At 44.0% G+C, this 13274-nt stretch overlaps 1 protein-coding gene across 1 annotated transcript in view; it reads right to left on the bottom strand.

The window, feature by feature from the left end:
• Positions 1 to 353: 353 nt before the first annotated feature.
• The window catches only part of SENP5 (SUMO specific peptidase 5), a 30525-nt gene continuing 17604 nt past the window's right edge, over positions 354 to 13274 (bottom strand). Inside the window, exons 9-10 of the mRNA XM_026071020.1 lie at positions 3075 to 3205; positions 354 to 2919 (exon numbers count right to left, since the gene is read on the bottom strand). Of these exons, the coding sequence (XP_025926805.1) occupies positions 2703 to 2919; positions 3075 to 3205 (348 nt within the window). The 3' untranslated portion in view covers positions 354 to 2702. The remainder of the gene's footprint in view (positions 2920 to 3074; positions 3206 to 13274) is intronic.

Genomic DNA, 13274 nt, shown 5'->3' with positions numbered 1-13274 from the left:
GCAGCCTGGAAGCGGGCCGAGACCCTCTAATTTGCCGGTGTGACACGTGAGCTTTAATTGCCTCCGATGTGGCCTTATTCTGCTCTCCTAATAGGCCTGGTAACTGAGCCTTTTGTAGCTCTTGGCACCAGAAAACACGTTTTACTCAGAGACCAAAAATTCCAGTTCCCTGTAAACATGAAGAGAGCAGCTTGTGATTAATCAGTCAGTGGTTTACAGCATCCCGAGGAGGTAAAGCGCTATACAAGCGATAACTATTTTTACTGTTATTTATTACGTGAAGTTGGTGGCTGCCGCGGTCCGGGCCCTTGCACAACAGGTGTTCCCATCACGAAACACCGGCGTCATCTTGGCAAGCCTCGGGCGAGCGGCTCCAGAGGCGGAGGGCATCTCCTTCCCCTCCGGCACCCCGAGGCAAGAGTCAGGAGCTGGTCACGTTTAGTCCCTGTGGAAGGCGGTTAAATCCGGACCCGCAGAAGCACTGAGGATCACTCGAAGCTCCGCGGGGCCCAGACAAGGAGGCTCCGGGGCTGCGGCAGAGCCCTGTCCCCGTCGCAGCCTCCCCGAAGGCAATGCTCTCCGGGCCATGCTGCGAAGGCCAGAGGCTGAGCTAAGGCAAAGCAAGCAAGCAGCCGGCTTCCAAAGGGTTAATCGGCCGTGCGATGGCGGCCGAGGGAGCCGCTGCCTCTCCTGCCTCCCTTCTCACAAAAGGGAGACAAAGCGGGGGTCTCGGAGGCGAGCAAACCCCCACGCAGCGCCGTGTGCAATAATGGCATTAGAGGAAAGGAGGGAAGAGAGCCCAGCTCGCCGCTCAGACCCGAGCGTACAAAAACAAACAAAAAAATGGAAAAAGTTAAAGCCATCTGAAAGTGCCTCCCTCCCAGAAGAGTGATAAAGGCTTTTTTGGCAGAGCGAGGTGGTGTTTATTTTGGTTTGTGTTGTGTTGCTGCTCTGACCCCCTCAGCTGTTAGACGGCAAACTTGACAGCGTGATTGTTTTTACTGGACTGCATGGGAGTTTTTAGCTTTGCAAAACTGATCTGGGAGCTGTTTGCACTGATTGCTTCAGAGGGCTCTGACCAGGGACCATCGCCTTATCCTTAATCGTACCCCGCGTTCGAGCCGGGCAGGCCTGCGGCGGGACTGCAGCCGGGGCTCGGCCTGCAGCTGGTTTAAATCATCACTTTCTTCCCATTTTGCTACACAAGGCAGCGCTTGAAGATTTTCCTTTCTATTCTGCTGAAATGTGACTCTAATTAGATGATAACAAGGCTCTGACATTTTCTAATTGTAATCCTATCCATGCAAGGGGACGTTATTAAAACGATTAAAATTATTGATAAAGGGGAGGAAGTATGTTTGGTCAGAGAACTCGATATTCAGCCCGTAGCACTAGCGTGGGAGGACACAGGTCTGGGTCTGTTGCATGGGGTAAAGCCACAGCTGTATCTGAGGATGTGCCACCCCCCAAACACTTGCTTAAAGCCCTGGTCTCACGGGAGAGCCATACAGACACATTCCTATATGCGCACAAGGGCGCCGGGAAGGGAATTGCAATACTCCTCCATGAGCTCCTTGCAGGAGCACAGAAGCTTCCAGTGACCACACGTGCCTAATCCAACATGTTTTACATGTTGCATGTTGGGGTTACCCTACAGAGGACCTGAGTCTAAGGTTGGGGCCACTTCCTCCCATCAAAACCAGAGGCAAGGTCAGCTAAACCAGAGTCTCAGGAATCTGGCCCCATCCTGTGCTGTACGGAGCAGCTGTTCTGCAGGAGGATCGCAGGCTACAAGCCCAGGAAGTCGCTCTCAGGTCCGAGTGTGGCACATTTAACACAATGCCTCCCACCAAGCTGGAGTCTTCCATCAAGACAATGACTTAAAGGAAAACTGGTTCTGGTGATAAAAGGTGCCTCTAACCTTCAGGTAGAGCAAATGAAGTGTGGTTTCATGAGACCTGAAGCTCCTAAGGAGATAGCAGGATCCAGCTTTTTCCCCATATGTATGTGCTAATGTATGAGCCCAGTGCAAACATTACCACTTCACATTACACGGGTTTTAGACACACTTTCTGGAAGGTTTTAGTTCCACGAAAGACAAAAATTAGCATCTAGGGACAAGCAATCCAACTCTCATCATCTTTGGTGAACTTAAAGGAAACTGTGCCCCTGTCCACAAGATGAGTTGATATTTCTTAAAACCAGGCACCTCTCTATAGGCATGAGTCAGAGATAGAAAAAGTCCTGAGGGCCTGAACTTTCCACGAGGTAACAGTGAACAGGGCAGTTTTTATCTTTATTGCCTTTGAAACCCTCCGATACAATGCAGAATTAATATCTTCTCTGACACAAGAGATAGGCATGCAATATCCTACACCCTCTTTCACAAATCAGCTGTCAGGCCCTACACACTCCAGCTGCACGCCACGAGGCAGCAGTGACAAGTGAGGGCTGTTCCAGCCTTCCTCGGCTAGGGCCTACCTTGCAGTCTGGAAGCACAACACCATGCATCAGGGCTGGACCTTCTCCGGATACACGGTATCTTTTCCTGATGGCCCATGCCTCTGCATCGCTTCTCCGGGTTCCTCCTGTTTTGTCTGTGAGACCTTTTGCTTCACAGGGCTCAGTCCCCAGCTCCACATCAGCACTGTCTGGAGCTGAAGGGAGGTAGCTCCAAGACAGTTTTCTGCTCCCCTGCAACCTTAGGAATCTCCCTTGGTGTTTCCCAGAATAGCCCTAAGGCTCCTCTGATTTGCTACAGCTGTCACAAGCCACCACAGCAGTGAGCCAGCAGCTCCACCCCGAGCATCCTTACCCCGTGGCTCTGGAGAAGGTTGTGGGGAGGTCGGTGGCACATCACACCCGCACGAGCCAGAGGATTCCCCATTCCCACATCTGCATAAAACAAGGCAGCAGCATCTTAAAGGGAACAGAGAAATACAGGCAGCTCAGCCAGTTACCCAAGACACTCAGAGATAGCTCGCAGGCTATAATACCACCCCTTCTTACTCCTCAAGGATAGGGAAGATTCATAGCACCTCCCACCCTGATTTATACATATCCCTGTAGCTCACGTGTTCTTGAAGGTAAAGAGAGCAGGAATTTTCCAAGCCGTCAGTGACCACCAGATCCACTCCTTGCAGCAGCCGCAGCCCCGCTCGTGTGGCAACATCCACCGCACGGTACAAGTCTCCAGGGGAGCACACTGCAAGAGGCAGACTGTTGGGAGGCTAGTACAGTCAGCTCATGCTGAAATACAAGGCATTTAAGATGTCTCTCCTTAGATTGCATGTGTGGTCTAACCACTAATACCCAGAAGACTGAAGATACCAACTAGCTGCAGTGCTTCTCAGAGAGAACAGTCCTCCAGAGGTAGCAAACCATTTGCAGAGAACAATTTATTCATCCAATTTACACCTTATTTCTGTTCATAAGCAGATCATAGTTTCCATGAAATTGCTCATTGCTAGAAATTATGCAGCAAATATTTCAGTATACGTATCTTCAGCAAATTGCCTGCTGCCAGTGCTATTTCCCTATTCACAGTTGGAAATCTGAGCTGTTTTGATAGAACATACAGCTCCATAGCACGGCTTTTTTCCTGTCACAGAGGCATGATGCTCTCAGGACCTTGCACCAACAGGCAGCAGTTCTTAGCTTATAAATAAAAGCTCACAACAGAATCAACTTTACAGTGCAAATATTCATGATTATGAATTTGAAAATCACTTCCTATGAATAAGCCTGCACAGTTTGCATTAAAATACGCTGCTTCAGCATCATTGCTGCCAGTGTACGTTTGCTAGAACAGCCAGAGTGAGTAAACCCAAAAAGGTCAGAAAGGGAAAGTGAACAAATTTATTGAGAAATTCAAACATACGTTTGGAGCTGGTTTAAATAAAAAATTACTGCAAAAAAAAAAAAAAGCATGGTGTCTCCATCACCCTTGGAGACTGCACTCTGCAGAGCTTGCTATATAGGGATAGAGGTCTCAGCTAATTGAAAATCTGATTAATTTTTACACCTATCATTTTTGATATTTAAAAGGTTTTAATTTCACTTTAAAGCATTGAAGACTTCTCTGAAAAAGATTTAGAATTCATACTGGAAACCCACAAAGGAGTTTTTAAGACTCTACCTTCTTATTTCAATAAAATGTAGTTTAGATTATTTTTTTTTTCCTGGAAATATCTTCATTAAATGGAAGAGGAACTAAAGGGCATGTTAATATAATTCACAGACGATACTAAATTAGGATATATTGTACACGGCAGTGCGGACTGAGAAATAATACAAAGGGCCCCAGAGAGATTGGAAACCTAGGTAGAAAATAAATGAGATTCAATTTGGAAAAATGCCGTCGATGCCTCTGGGGAAAATAATTTGAAACACGCGGAAACCTGGGAAGCAGGAATGGCTAACAGGGAGTTTAAAACAATAACAGAGAGAAAATTGGTCTGCAAAGCATTATGGACCCCCTCTAACGCCCACTGGAGTCAGCACAGAGCTTCCTGTTCACGTCAGCAAGACTTCGGGCCATGACGATGGTTGCTGCCACGTTGGTTGCAGAGGCATGAGCAGACAAACGTCACCGAATACAGTCTCATCAGCCTAGCCCTGGGCAACGTTTTGCCCAAACCACGCTGATGTGACTGAGGCGAGAATCGGCGAAGAGCAGTTAAAATGAGTGGGGGGAACAAACAGGATTGGGAGGCAGAGTTACTGCAGCAGAGCTGGGCTGCTTGGCTGAGCAAGGACTGCAAGGCTAGGAGCTGCATCTGTGCCAGCCCCTGAAAGGCACGGACGTGAAGGAGCAGGAGTGCTGAGGATGCTCTACAGGACCATGATGAAGGTGAGAGGGAGGTGGGAAGGAGACACACAGGCTAAATACTGAAATATTGCCTCAAAAGATGCCCCAGCATTAAAGACATTGACAGCAGGGAGCTCTGTGGACACATCAATTCTTGCATACAACCCTCTCCTGGCAGGGGCATGGAGGGACAGGACCCAGTTGGTTTCTAACTCAAGTGTGTTTCCTCTTCTGCTTGGTTACCCTTCTAATCTACATCTGTTTATCAGAGTTGCTCAGAGGAGGAGGAAAACAGGAACAGAGAGCAAGTGTGATCACAAGAGGGAAGAGGAAGAGGGGACAGGACAGTCTGGTCCTCACAGGACATGCCTTGCATGAGGCAGCGGCTAACAGGAAATGGTTGGGTGGTACTGGCTCTCCCAGCTCAAGAGGGTTTGCATGTGACAACACTCCTCCCCACTCCTGTGCCCTGCAGCTCACTGCATGTCAGCTCTGCATGCCTCAGCCAACGTGCCGGCTTGGACCTCTTCCAATGGGGCCCCAGCACTGCAAAAGTAGCTTTGCTGGGTGCAGCAACCTTCCCAAGGGAAAAGAGAGCATTGGCTCAGATCTTACAATTGCTCAACTCCTACTTTGTCGTGTTTTCAATGAAGTCAGCTGTAAAGTTCCCACTGTCACCCAGAGAGGAGTTAGACCAAAGCTGAATGTTCTTACTCATATATCCAGACTCACAGCGGCTTTGGTCTTTCCAGCAGAGGATTCTGTCAGGTGCTGTTGAGTTATTAGACCAGAGAGAAAAAGCTGCCTTTTTAATTTCATCCAGTCCTGGGGCCAGGACAAGATTGTTCCCCCAGGTCCAGGAGGGCAAGCAACAGTAAAAACATTACAACCTCACAATCCTCGCTTTCACAACAACCCTTCCTCACAGAGACAGCACAGCTCTCTTCTCACACTGTGTCTGCAACTGGTCCCTGCTAATTAGGGCAGCAGCTTGGATGCATCGGTCTGAAATCACCGAAAACACAATTTCACACAAACCCCTTGGAAAGATGCTTTATAGAAGAAACTTCTTTGAATAGACAGTCTGATCCAAGCAAGGAATTGACATAGTTAAAGGCCAAGCCCAAATGCTGTGCTCAGCTGGACCTGTAACACTTGAGCAACCCTGCGGGACAGATCAGAACCTTGTTCAAGTCCCCTTGTTGCCTCCCCCCCCCTCCCCCCAAATACATGCTTCCCCCATCTCTTGGGATCACATTTTGGAAAAGATAAAATGGGGAGAAGTTAACTGTGAGCTTTCATAGAGGAATGACAGGTTGCCCAGCTTTCAGCTCTGTGAGGTAGGAGGGAGAAGACACTGTTTGCTGTCAGGGAGCAGAAAAACATTTATGGGGGCCAGAGGGAGGTCTGCAGGGCTATCACTAAAGATACCTCCTCACCCGCTCTTGGTTGCCTGTTCAGATGGGCTGTAAGGAAGGGGTCTGGTGTCCAGCCACTGCAGCATCTCCCAAGGCCAGGGGCACAGCTGCAGCCTCACGCCTGGTAGCTTCCTGCAGTTCACTGGAATTCAAAATAGCTATCAAACGCTCAAATAAAACTTAGCTATGTAACATCTGAACCACAAAGACCCCATTCCTCTCACTCTGAGTTGCACCAGGTCAGCCTACTTGCAGGATGATGACTTCTTCCTCCCCCCGCCCCCCGTTTCATGGTTAGGGTACTATTTCTCCAGGGCGCTCGACACAACACTCCTCACCTGACTTCTGTATTTCAAGAAACTGTCTAAGCCTATATATTCCAGATGATACACTCTAGCTAGCAATTTTCTCCTTTTCATTAAAATTATTTACACTACAAGAACTTAAAACAAAAATCGATTTCAGAAGAAAGGAGGAGGAACAGACCAAGGACTCTTGGTTTCTGCTGCTATTTTTTAGCTTCTAAAAAGGCATGCACTATTTTATAAACTTGAGCATAACATATATACTAAAAGGTAACAGTTACAGTATCCATCTTTTATTCTTGACCTTACAAGAAACAGGGTTTGTCAGTTAACAGTATTTCTGACATTTTGAAGCTGTTTTCTTTCACCTTTGGGACAAAAATAAAAATCTTTAAACATTTTGTTGAATGAACTTTTAGAAGGGTGGTTTTGGAGACATCTAACCAAACTCAATTTTTTTGTTTTGATAACGTTGAAGTTATATAGGACATTCCACTGATTCTTTTAAAAAATTAGCGTCAACATTTCTTCAAAGCATTTTATGTCAAATGAAAGTGCTCTCTTCCCCCACATGAAAACTCTGATACAGGAGGGAGGGGAAAAAAAAAAATCATTTTGACTAGTTTTCCTTAGAGCCATTTGCAGGTTCTTGGAGACATTAATCTCAGAGGAAACCTGTTTACTCTTTTCCAGAACTATTGATTCTTCGACATCTGTGAAGCAGCCTATATCTAGCTCTCATGAGAGGGGCCCTTTGGAATTAAAGATGTGGAGATGAGACTGGCTCTTGAAAGTCTCTGGGAAACACCACGGAGGAGGTTTGAAAAGCCACTTTCCTACCCTCTTGAACTGCTGCAAAACACTGAGTTTCTAGTCAACATCCGACTTCAGCCAGCAGATGTTTAAGCTTTCAGCTGAGGGCAAAGGAGAAACAAGGAGGGCTCAAGAAACATGCTACACAGCAGAACAGCAACCAGCTCACAGCTTTCACCTCCTCGCAGGTGAACTACAACTAGATTTTTAAAAATGCTATCTTAAAGTGATCTGAATCAAGCACATTTGCACATCAAACTCTTAAAAAAAAAAACCTATTTCTAAATTTGAATGCAACACCACACACCAAGGCAAAAAAACTTACATGTAATCTATTACCTAAATAAATAAAAATATGCTGCCTTCACTCCTCAGTCTTAATGGCTTAAGGGATGTGGAATTTTTAATAGGTAACAATGAGAAAGAAAACATCTTTAACTTTACAATATAGCTAATACTTTGGGCTACTTAAAATGTGCTGTCTACTACACTAAAATGTCAGTCTTTAGACTGGAACAAAGGATGATTTTATATACTTTAATGCAAATATTTACATATTTTGTCATGAGCTTTTCTCTTAACAACACCAAGTTCCAGTCCAGCTAACATATGCAGGGCAAGGTGATCTTCATTTAGTCTGGCTCAACGGGAACTGATAAACCAAGGAATCTTCCTTTTCTTGTTTATCCAATAAATTCATGTCAGTTGGGGAAGGATGAGACCTACAAGTTTAGAATCTTGCAGGAAAAAAAACACCCACGAAACTTCTCAAAAATCTGTAGGTACTAAACAATGGAGACCCTTGGTCTCTCATAGGTGATTTTTGGAAATCCCTTCACATCTAGAGAGTCCCCAAGTACGTTATGAAATCTGCCCTGTTGCGACCAGGATGTCACATTTATTACCTTTTTTTAATTCACCTAGCAATGCAAAACAGTTTGATAAGCTTATTTTCAAAATTAGTTAAATACAAAAATGATTTTGTATTTTCTAATTGTAATTCCATGTTCAACTAAATGCACCTCAACAAAACTTGAGTTAAAGAACATCTACTTAAGGTGACATTCACTTTAAAAGTGAAAAAGCTAAGGTTCTGAAAACAAAATTGAGCTATGCAATTGTTTAAATGAGTATTCCTCTACCATATCACCCTCGCCAGTAAGAAGGAGTGCCATATTTAACGCAAACAGCTATATTTGGATACAAATCATGTTTTAGCAATTATACTACCCAGCACGAATGAACAACTCTGTAGTTTTTAATAAAATACACATGAGAAACAGGATCTTCAATTTACATTTATTTTTATCTTGCTTGTTCATGAAAAATCATGTTCTAAAACTACTTTGTCTTGTCTTTTTATCAGAGCAAAATAAGGATATGTTTGACCCTAGTGTAGCTTTACTGCTACTCCAGCATCAAGTGATCCCTGACTTTTCTACCCAGCTCAGAACTGAGAGCTGTCTCAGGAAGTCTAAGCTCAAGTGTGATGCTTCCACAGTTGGCAAAGAAACAAGAGCATCAATATTGTAGCTTGAGAAATACTCCGAAATCTAGGGCTGGAAGATGCATAACTGTTGAGACGTGGCACTACCATCTCCCTCCAAGGTGAAGAGCACGCCCTGCTCTCCACCAGGTTTTGTGTTTGTTGCTTCCTAGCAGACTCCCGTTATTTTGCACACACGGCCTGACACCTACACAGTGGAGAGCTACACTTTTTAGAGACCTTGCTATCTTCCTTCTTGATGCATCACCTGGACAAAGCAAGTACTCCTGGTACTAAAATGGGCCTGAGAAGCCAGAATTCCTCTCCTCATTTTAAAGCCTACCAAAGGCTCCAATTAATTCCCATGGGCAACAGACAGGCATCTTAAATCCACCTTGCTTCAGTCGTTAATTGACTGATCTGCCCCTTCATGCTAAGAGAAGAAGGTGGAGGGAGGGAGGAAGAATGTAGAATGACAGGGCTACCTGGGAAACAAATGAACAAATCTCCATCAAAATACCCACGCTATGGGCAGTAGCTCATTAGCCTTCAGAGTGCCTTGCTGTTCTACTGTCTCTGTGTTTTGTCAGACGTCTGAAAGTATCCCCATGCCAACACCCTTAGTTCCTGCTCTCCGACAGGCAAGACTTCATCACCTATCTTCTCCCTAGGTACCACACAGCAAGTACTTAATTTTATCACCACCTTTAATAGAAAATGTTACAGTAACTCAGGGAGGACATTGACTAATACTTTTGGGAACATGGACTAGAGCTGGCTACAAACAGCAAGGTCAGTTTGGGCAGTATTTTCCCCAACACATTCTTTGCAATTTTCCAAACCAAAGCCTTCCCTAGACGCAGAATTTTTCAACACTTGGGATAAGGAGGGTGCAGATTTCTGCCAAGCTGAGAAATCCCATTAGTGAACTAGATACTCAGAATAAAAAGTACAGAAGGGCAAAGCTATCGCAATGCAGTTTGCTTTCTGTCCACTGAGTGGATTAGCATAATTAATCAAGTATTTAGAAGTTCTTAGACTGGGAAGCAATGCCACCTAGTGAACAAGAGCAGAAAGGTATGTCATGTACGGGGGCTTTCTCTGAAAGACTGGTAATAGGGTGGGACACCAAATGCAGTAAGCTCCCACTGCTGCCTTGGTGCTCAGCAGTAAAGCCAAGGAGTACATGCACATGGTATTTGCACGAGTATTAATCTAGGTATCCCATCCCACCACCTGCCCCCTTACACTTGTCAGCTACACAAACACAAGTTCAAAGACGTTTTAACCAATGAATAATTTACAGAAAAATGCACTTTTGATAGACCTTGAATTTAAATTTTCCTTCAATGGTGCTTTTTAAAGCTAAAGAATATACAGCTCAAAAATGACAGGTTAAAATCAGAGATCAGATTATACAGGAATTTATAAAGGTATTATAGAAAGAAAAAGCAGCACTGAATGTTACTAATTTTAGGCTAAAGCCTGAGCAGACACCAGCAATTAAATCAGAATTCCTAAAAATCCAGGGCGCAGAGGATGCCACAGCATTCAGCAGTGGCTGACAGCCACACTACAGCCCCAGCTGCCTAACAGAGGGCAACTGGTTCCCGTTCCTGCTCCAAACCATTTTCCATTTAAAGATCCAAATTTTGAGCAAGTCAGACTCTCCACACCAGATATCTGATGCAGTGGATTTTGTGCCCTCCCCCTCCTCCCAAAACGAATTCCTGGTTTTGTTTAGTTATTTGCAAAGCCATGTCAAGTTATAAGCGTATGACCACAAATCAGATGGAAGTTGCTACTGATGTGGTTTCTCTTCCTCCACTGCCAGCATTCGCCATGGTAATACAGAGCTATAAAAATAACAGTCATGAGCTACAGTAGAGTAGCAGTTTGATCAAGCTAAAGACTTCTGGTATGCGAGACTTTTCTACCAAAAAATGTTTTGGTCAATTTGTAAAATTGATAGGACTCCAGAGTAATCACGCTGGAGCCAAACACTTACATCTTTGATGGGTTTCATGGACAGTGAAAGGAGGGGTAGGGGCGTGTGTGTGTGTGTGTGTGTGTGTACAGACATTCTTTTTCCAAGTGCGGTGCACATTTTGCTGAGAAACATGCAAGAATAGTTACCAACGTGGCAAGCAGCACGCAATCAGAAGACATCATTCCTCAGTCAATTTATTAGCTCAGCTCCAGAGTGCGCAGCACACACTATTTTTACGGTGCTTGCGTGACATCTGGTGGTCAAAAAGTACACTGGGAAGAACAACGTGACTGGTGCTACACCCAGAGCACCCTCCCCCCAAGACACATAAAAAGATATTAGCTATAGCCCTATCAAGAACTTCACCAGGACCTGCCTGCTCAGTTTATAATGCATATTCTTGTAAAATAATAAAATAGTGATTTTTTTGGACTGAACCAAACACTTCTTGTTTTCCAGATGTACTGATCCTCTCAGAGTAGATACTAGTCACCTTTAAAGATTGGGTCATGCTATCTAGGGACAACCAAATGTCCAGAAGAGTCCTAAGCAGCATTAAATTTAAGGCATTGAGTTTTATTAGCCTGAAACTTTTAAGCATTTTTCAGATTTTTTTTTTTTTTTTTTTTAACTTTAGAACATAAAGAAATCTGTTCAACTGATGTGTGACCCACCGGAGGACAAAACCCACAACTCTGCCAAAAATTAAGCCCTGAAGTCTTTAATAGCAGCGTTTAAAGATTGCCTCCTTAGACTAATTGTGTGAGGAAGAGAAGCACTTCAGCATGCAAAACCAAAAGCAGCTCTCCAAAGAAAGGTTTTCTGAATAAGAGAATATACTTAGTGAAGGTACATTTTAAAACTTCTCTGCACCTGGGACTTTTCTTTATAAAAGAAGTTTAAAAAAAAAAAACACAAAGAAACTAGTAACTGAAAGGTGAGCTGGAATCGACTTGTTCTGTAGGAGCCTTCACAGCAGCCCTGGTGTTTGTAGTGAAGCAGCAGCACACCTGTGTGCTTTTCAATAGGCCAAATCTGTCAGATATGCTGAGGACAGTGTCAAGCCACCACCATACTAAACAAACATGACCTTCAGCTGAATGCTGCGGAGGGAGTTTCTTCTTTAGCTGCAGTTGCTGTCTGCATTAAGTTGATCCAAAATGCATGGACTCGAAGCAAGACATCCTATGTGCATGGCAGAGCAATAGCCCCTGAAGCAGGAGTCTCTTCCCCAGACTTCTCTTTCCCTCTTCCCAACGGTTCCCATAAACAAGACAGCTCCTTCTCTGTATCAAGCCAAATATCTTAAACATGACCCAACCTATGTTATCCAGCTGACTACATCTTATTTAAAGGTCATTTTCTCCCTTGCACTTTCCCCTTTGATACACTTAACCCAAGGCGGGGAAGGGGGAATAGATTTCCCAATGGATTTTCAATTCCTTCACTCAGCCACCTCCCAGAGCTCCCCCATGAAGAGACTCAGGTAACCTAAGTGCTAGGTGATGTCTGAGTCGCCTCAGAAGCCACTGGAACCTCGAGAGAAAGCCCCGTGTAAAGGGAGATGAGTTACCAGCAAAGCTGAAATCAAATACAAAAATTAAGAATTCATCAGAATTTCAGGCAGGAGTAGAAGCTGCTTTGCACATGTTCTATTTACTTGTGTTCAGAGAAAACAAATTAGTTTATTTCATGATATTTCACTCAGTTTGCAACAATTTTTAGCTCTATAGGTTGTAACATTACATGCTCAGAAAACTAAATTCAACCCCCAAATCCTTCTAGTTGGATACTCATAAAAATCCATTAAGTTCAGGCACGGGCAAACCAGACTCATCTTTCCCTCCCAATGCCTACTACATATAAATAGTAATTATTGTTCCTGGCAAGGCACTAGTGTCTCTTATGATTTTGTATTTTAATGATCTGATTTCTTAGCACTTCCCACCAAAAGAATATATTTAACAAGCATCCATGTTTCCTCCTCCATGATAGATTTTTAAATTATGAATGTAATAAAGGCAGTGATGTTGCTAGTCTCATGATTAATAGCTTAAAGAGACACACGCTAAGCCTTCAGTCTTCCTATTATCACAAATTCACAAGCTGTATGGCTATGTAAAATTCAGCAAAGACAAGATTTAACTCTGTAATTACATAACTAACAAGCAATGCAAGAAAGGCATTAATTTAGCTTGACCTAGAAAAGCAATTTAAGTCCTACCTGTTCTGTTGACAGATCTGTGTTTTTTTAAATGCCACCTTAGTAGGAAGTGTCTAATGCAAGATTTCTACCTTTATGCAATATGTGACATCTCCAGTCTTGTATGTTGTCACAGCTCAAACCACAGTAAGTTAAATCACTGCAATGCTATGGAACAGAAAGCATCATTAGCGTACAGTTCAGAGTTACTGAACTAATCAACTGGAGAGGCTTCTCCTAACAACAGAT

This window comes from Apteryx rowi, unplaced genomic scaffold (assembly GCF_003343035.1).
Source record: "Apteryx rowi isolate R43461 unplaced genomic scaffold, aptRow1 scaffold_32, whole genome shotgun sequence".
NCBI lineage: Eukaryota > Metazoa > Chordata > Aves > Apterygiformes > Apterygidae > Apteryx > Apteryx rowi.
Note: the sequence above shows the minus strand (reverse complement) of the source record. Positions and strands in the feature narration are given on the sequence as shown.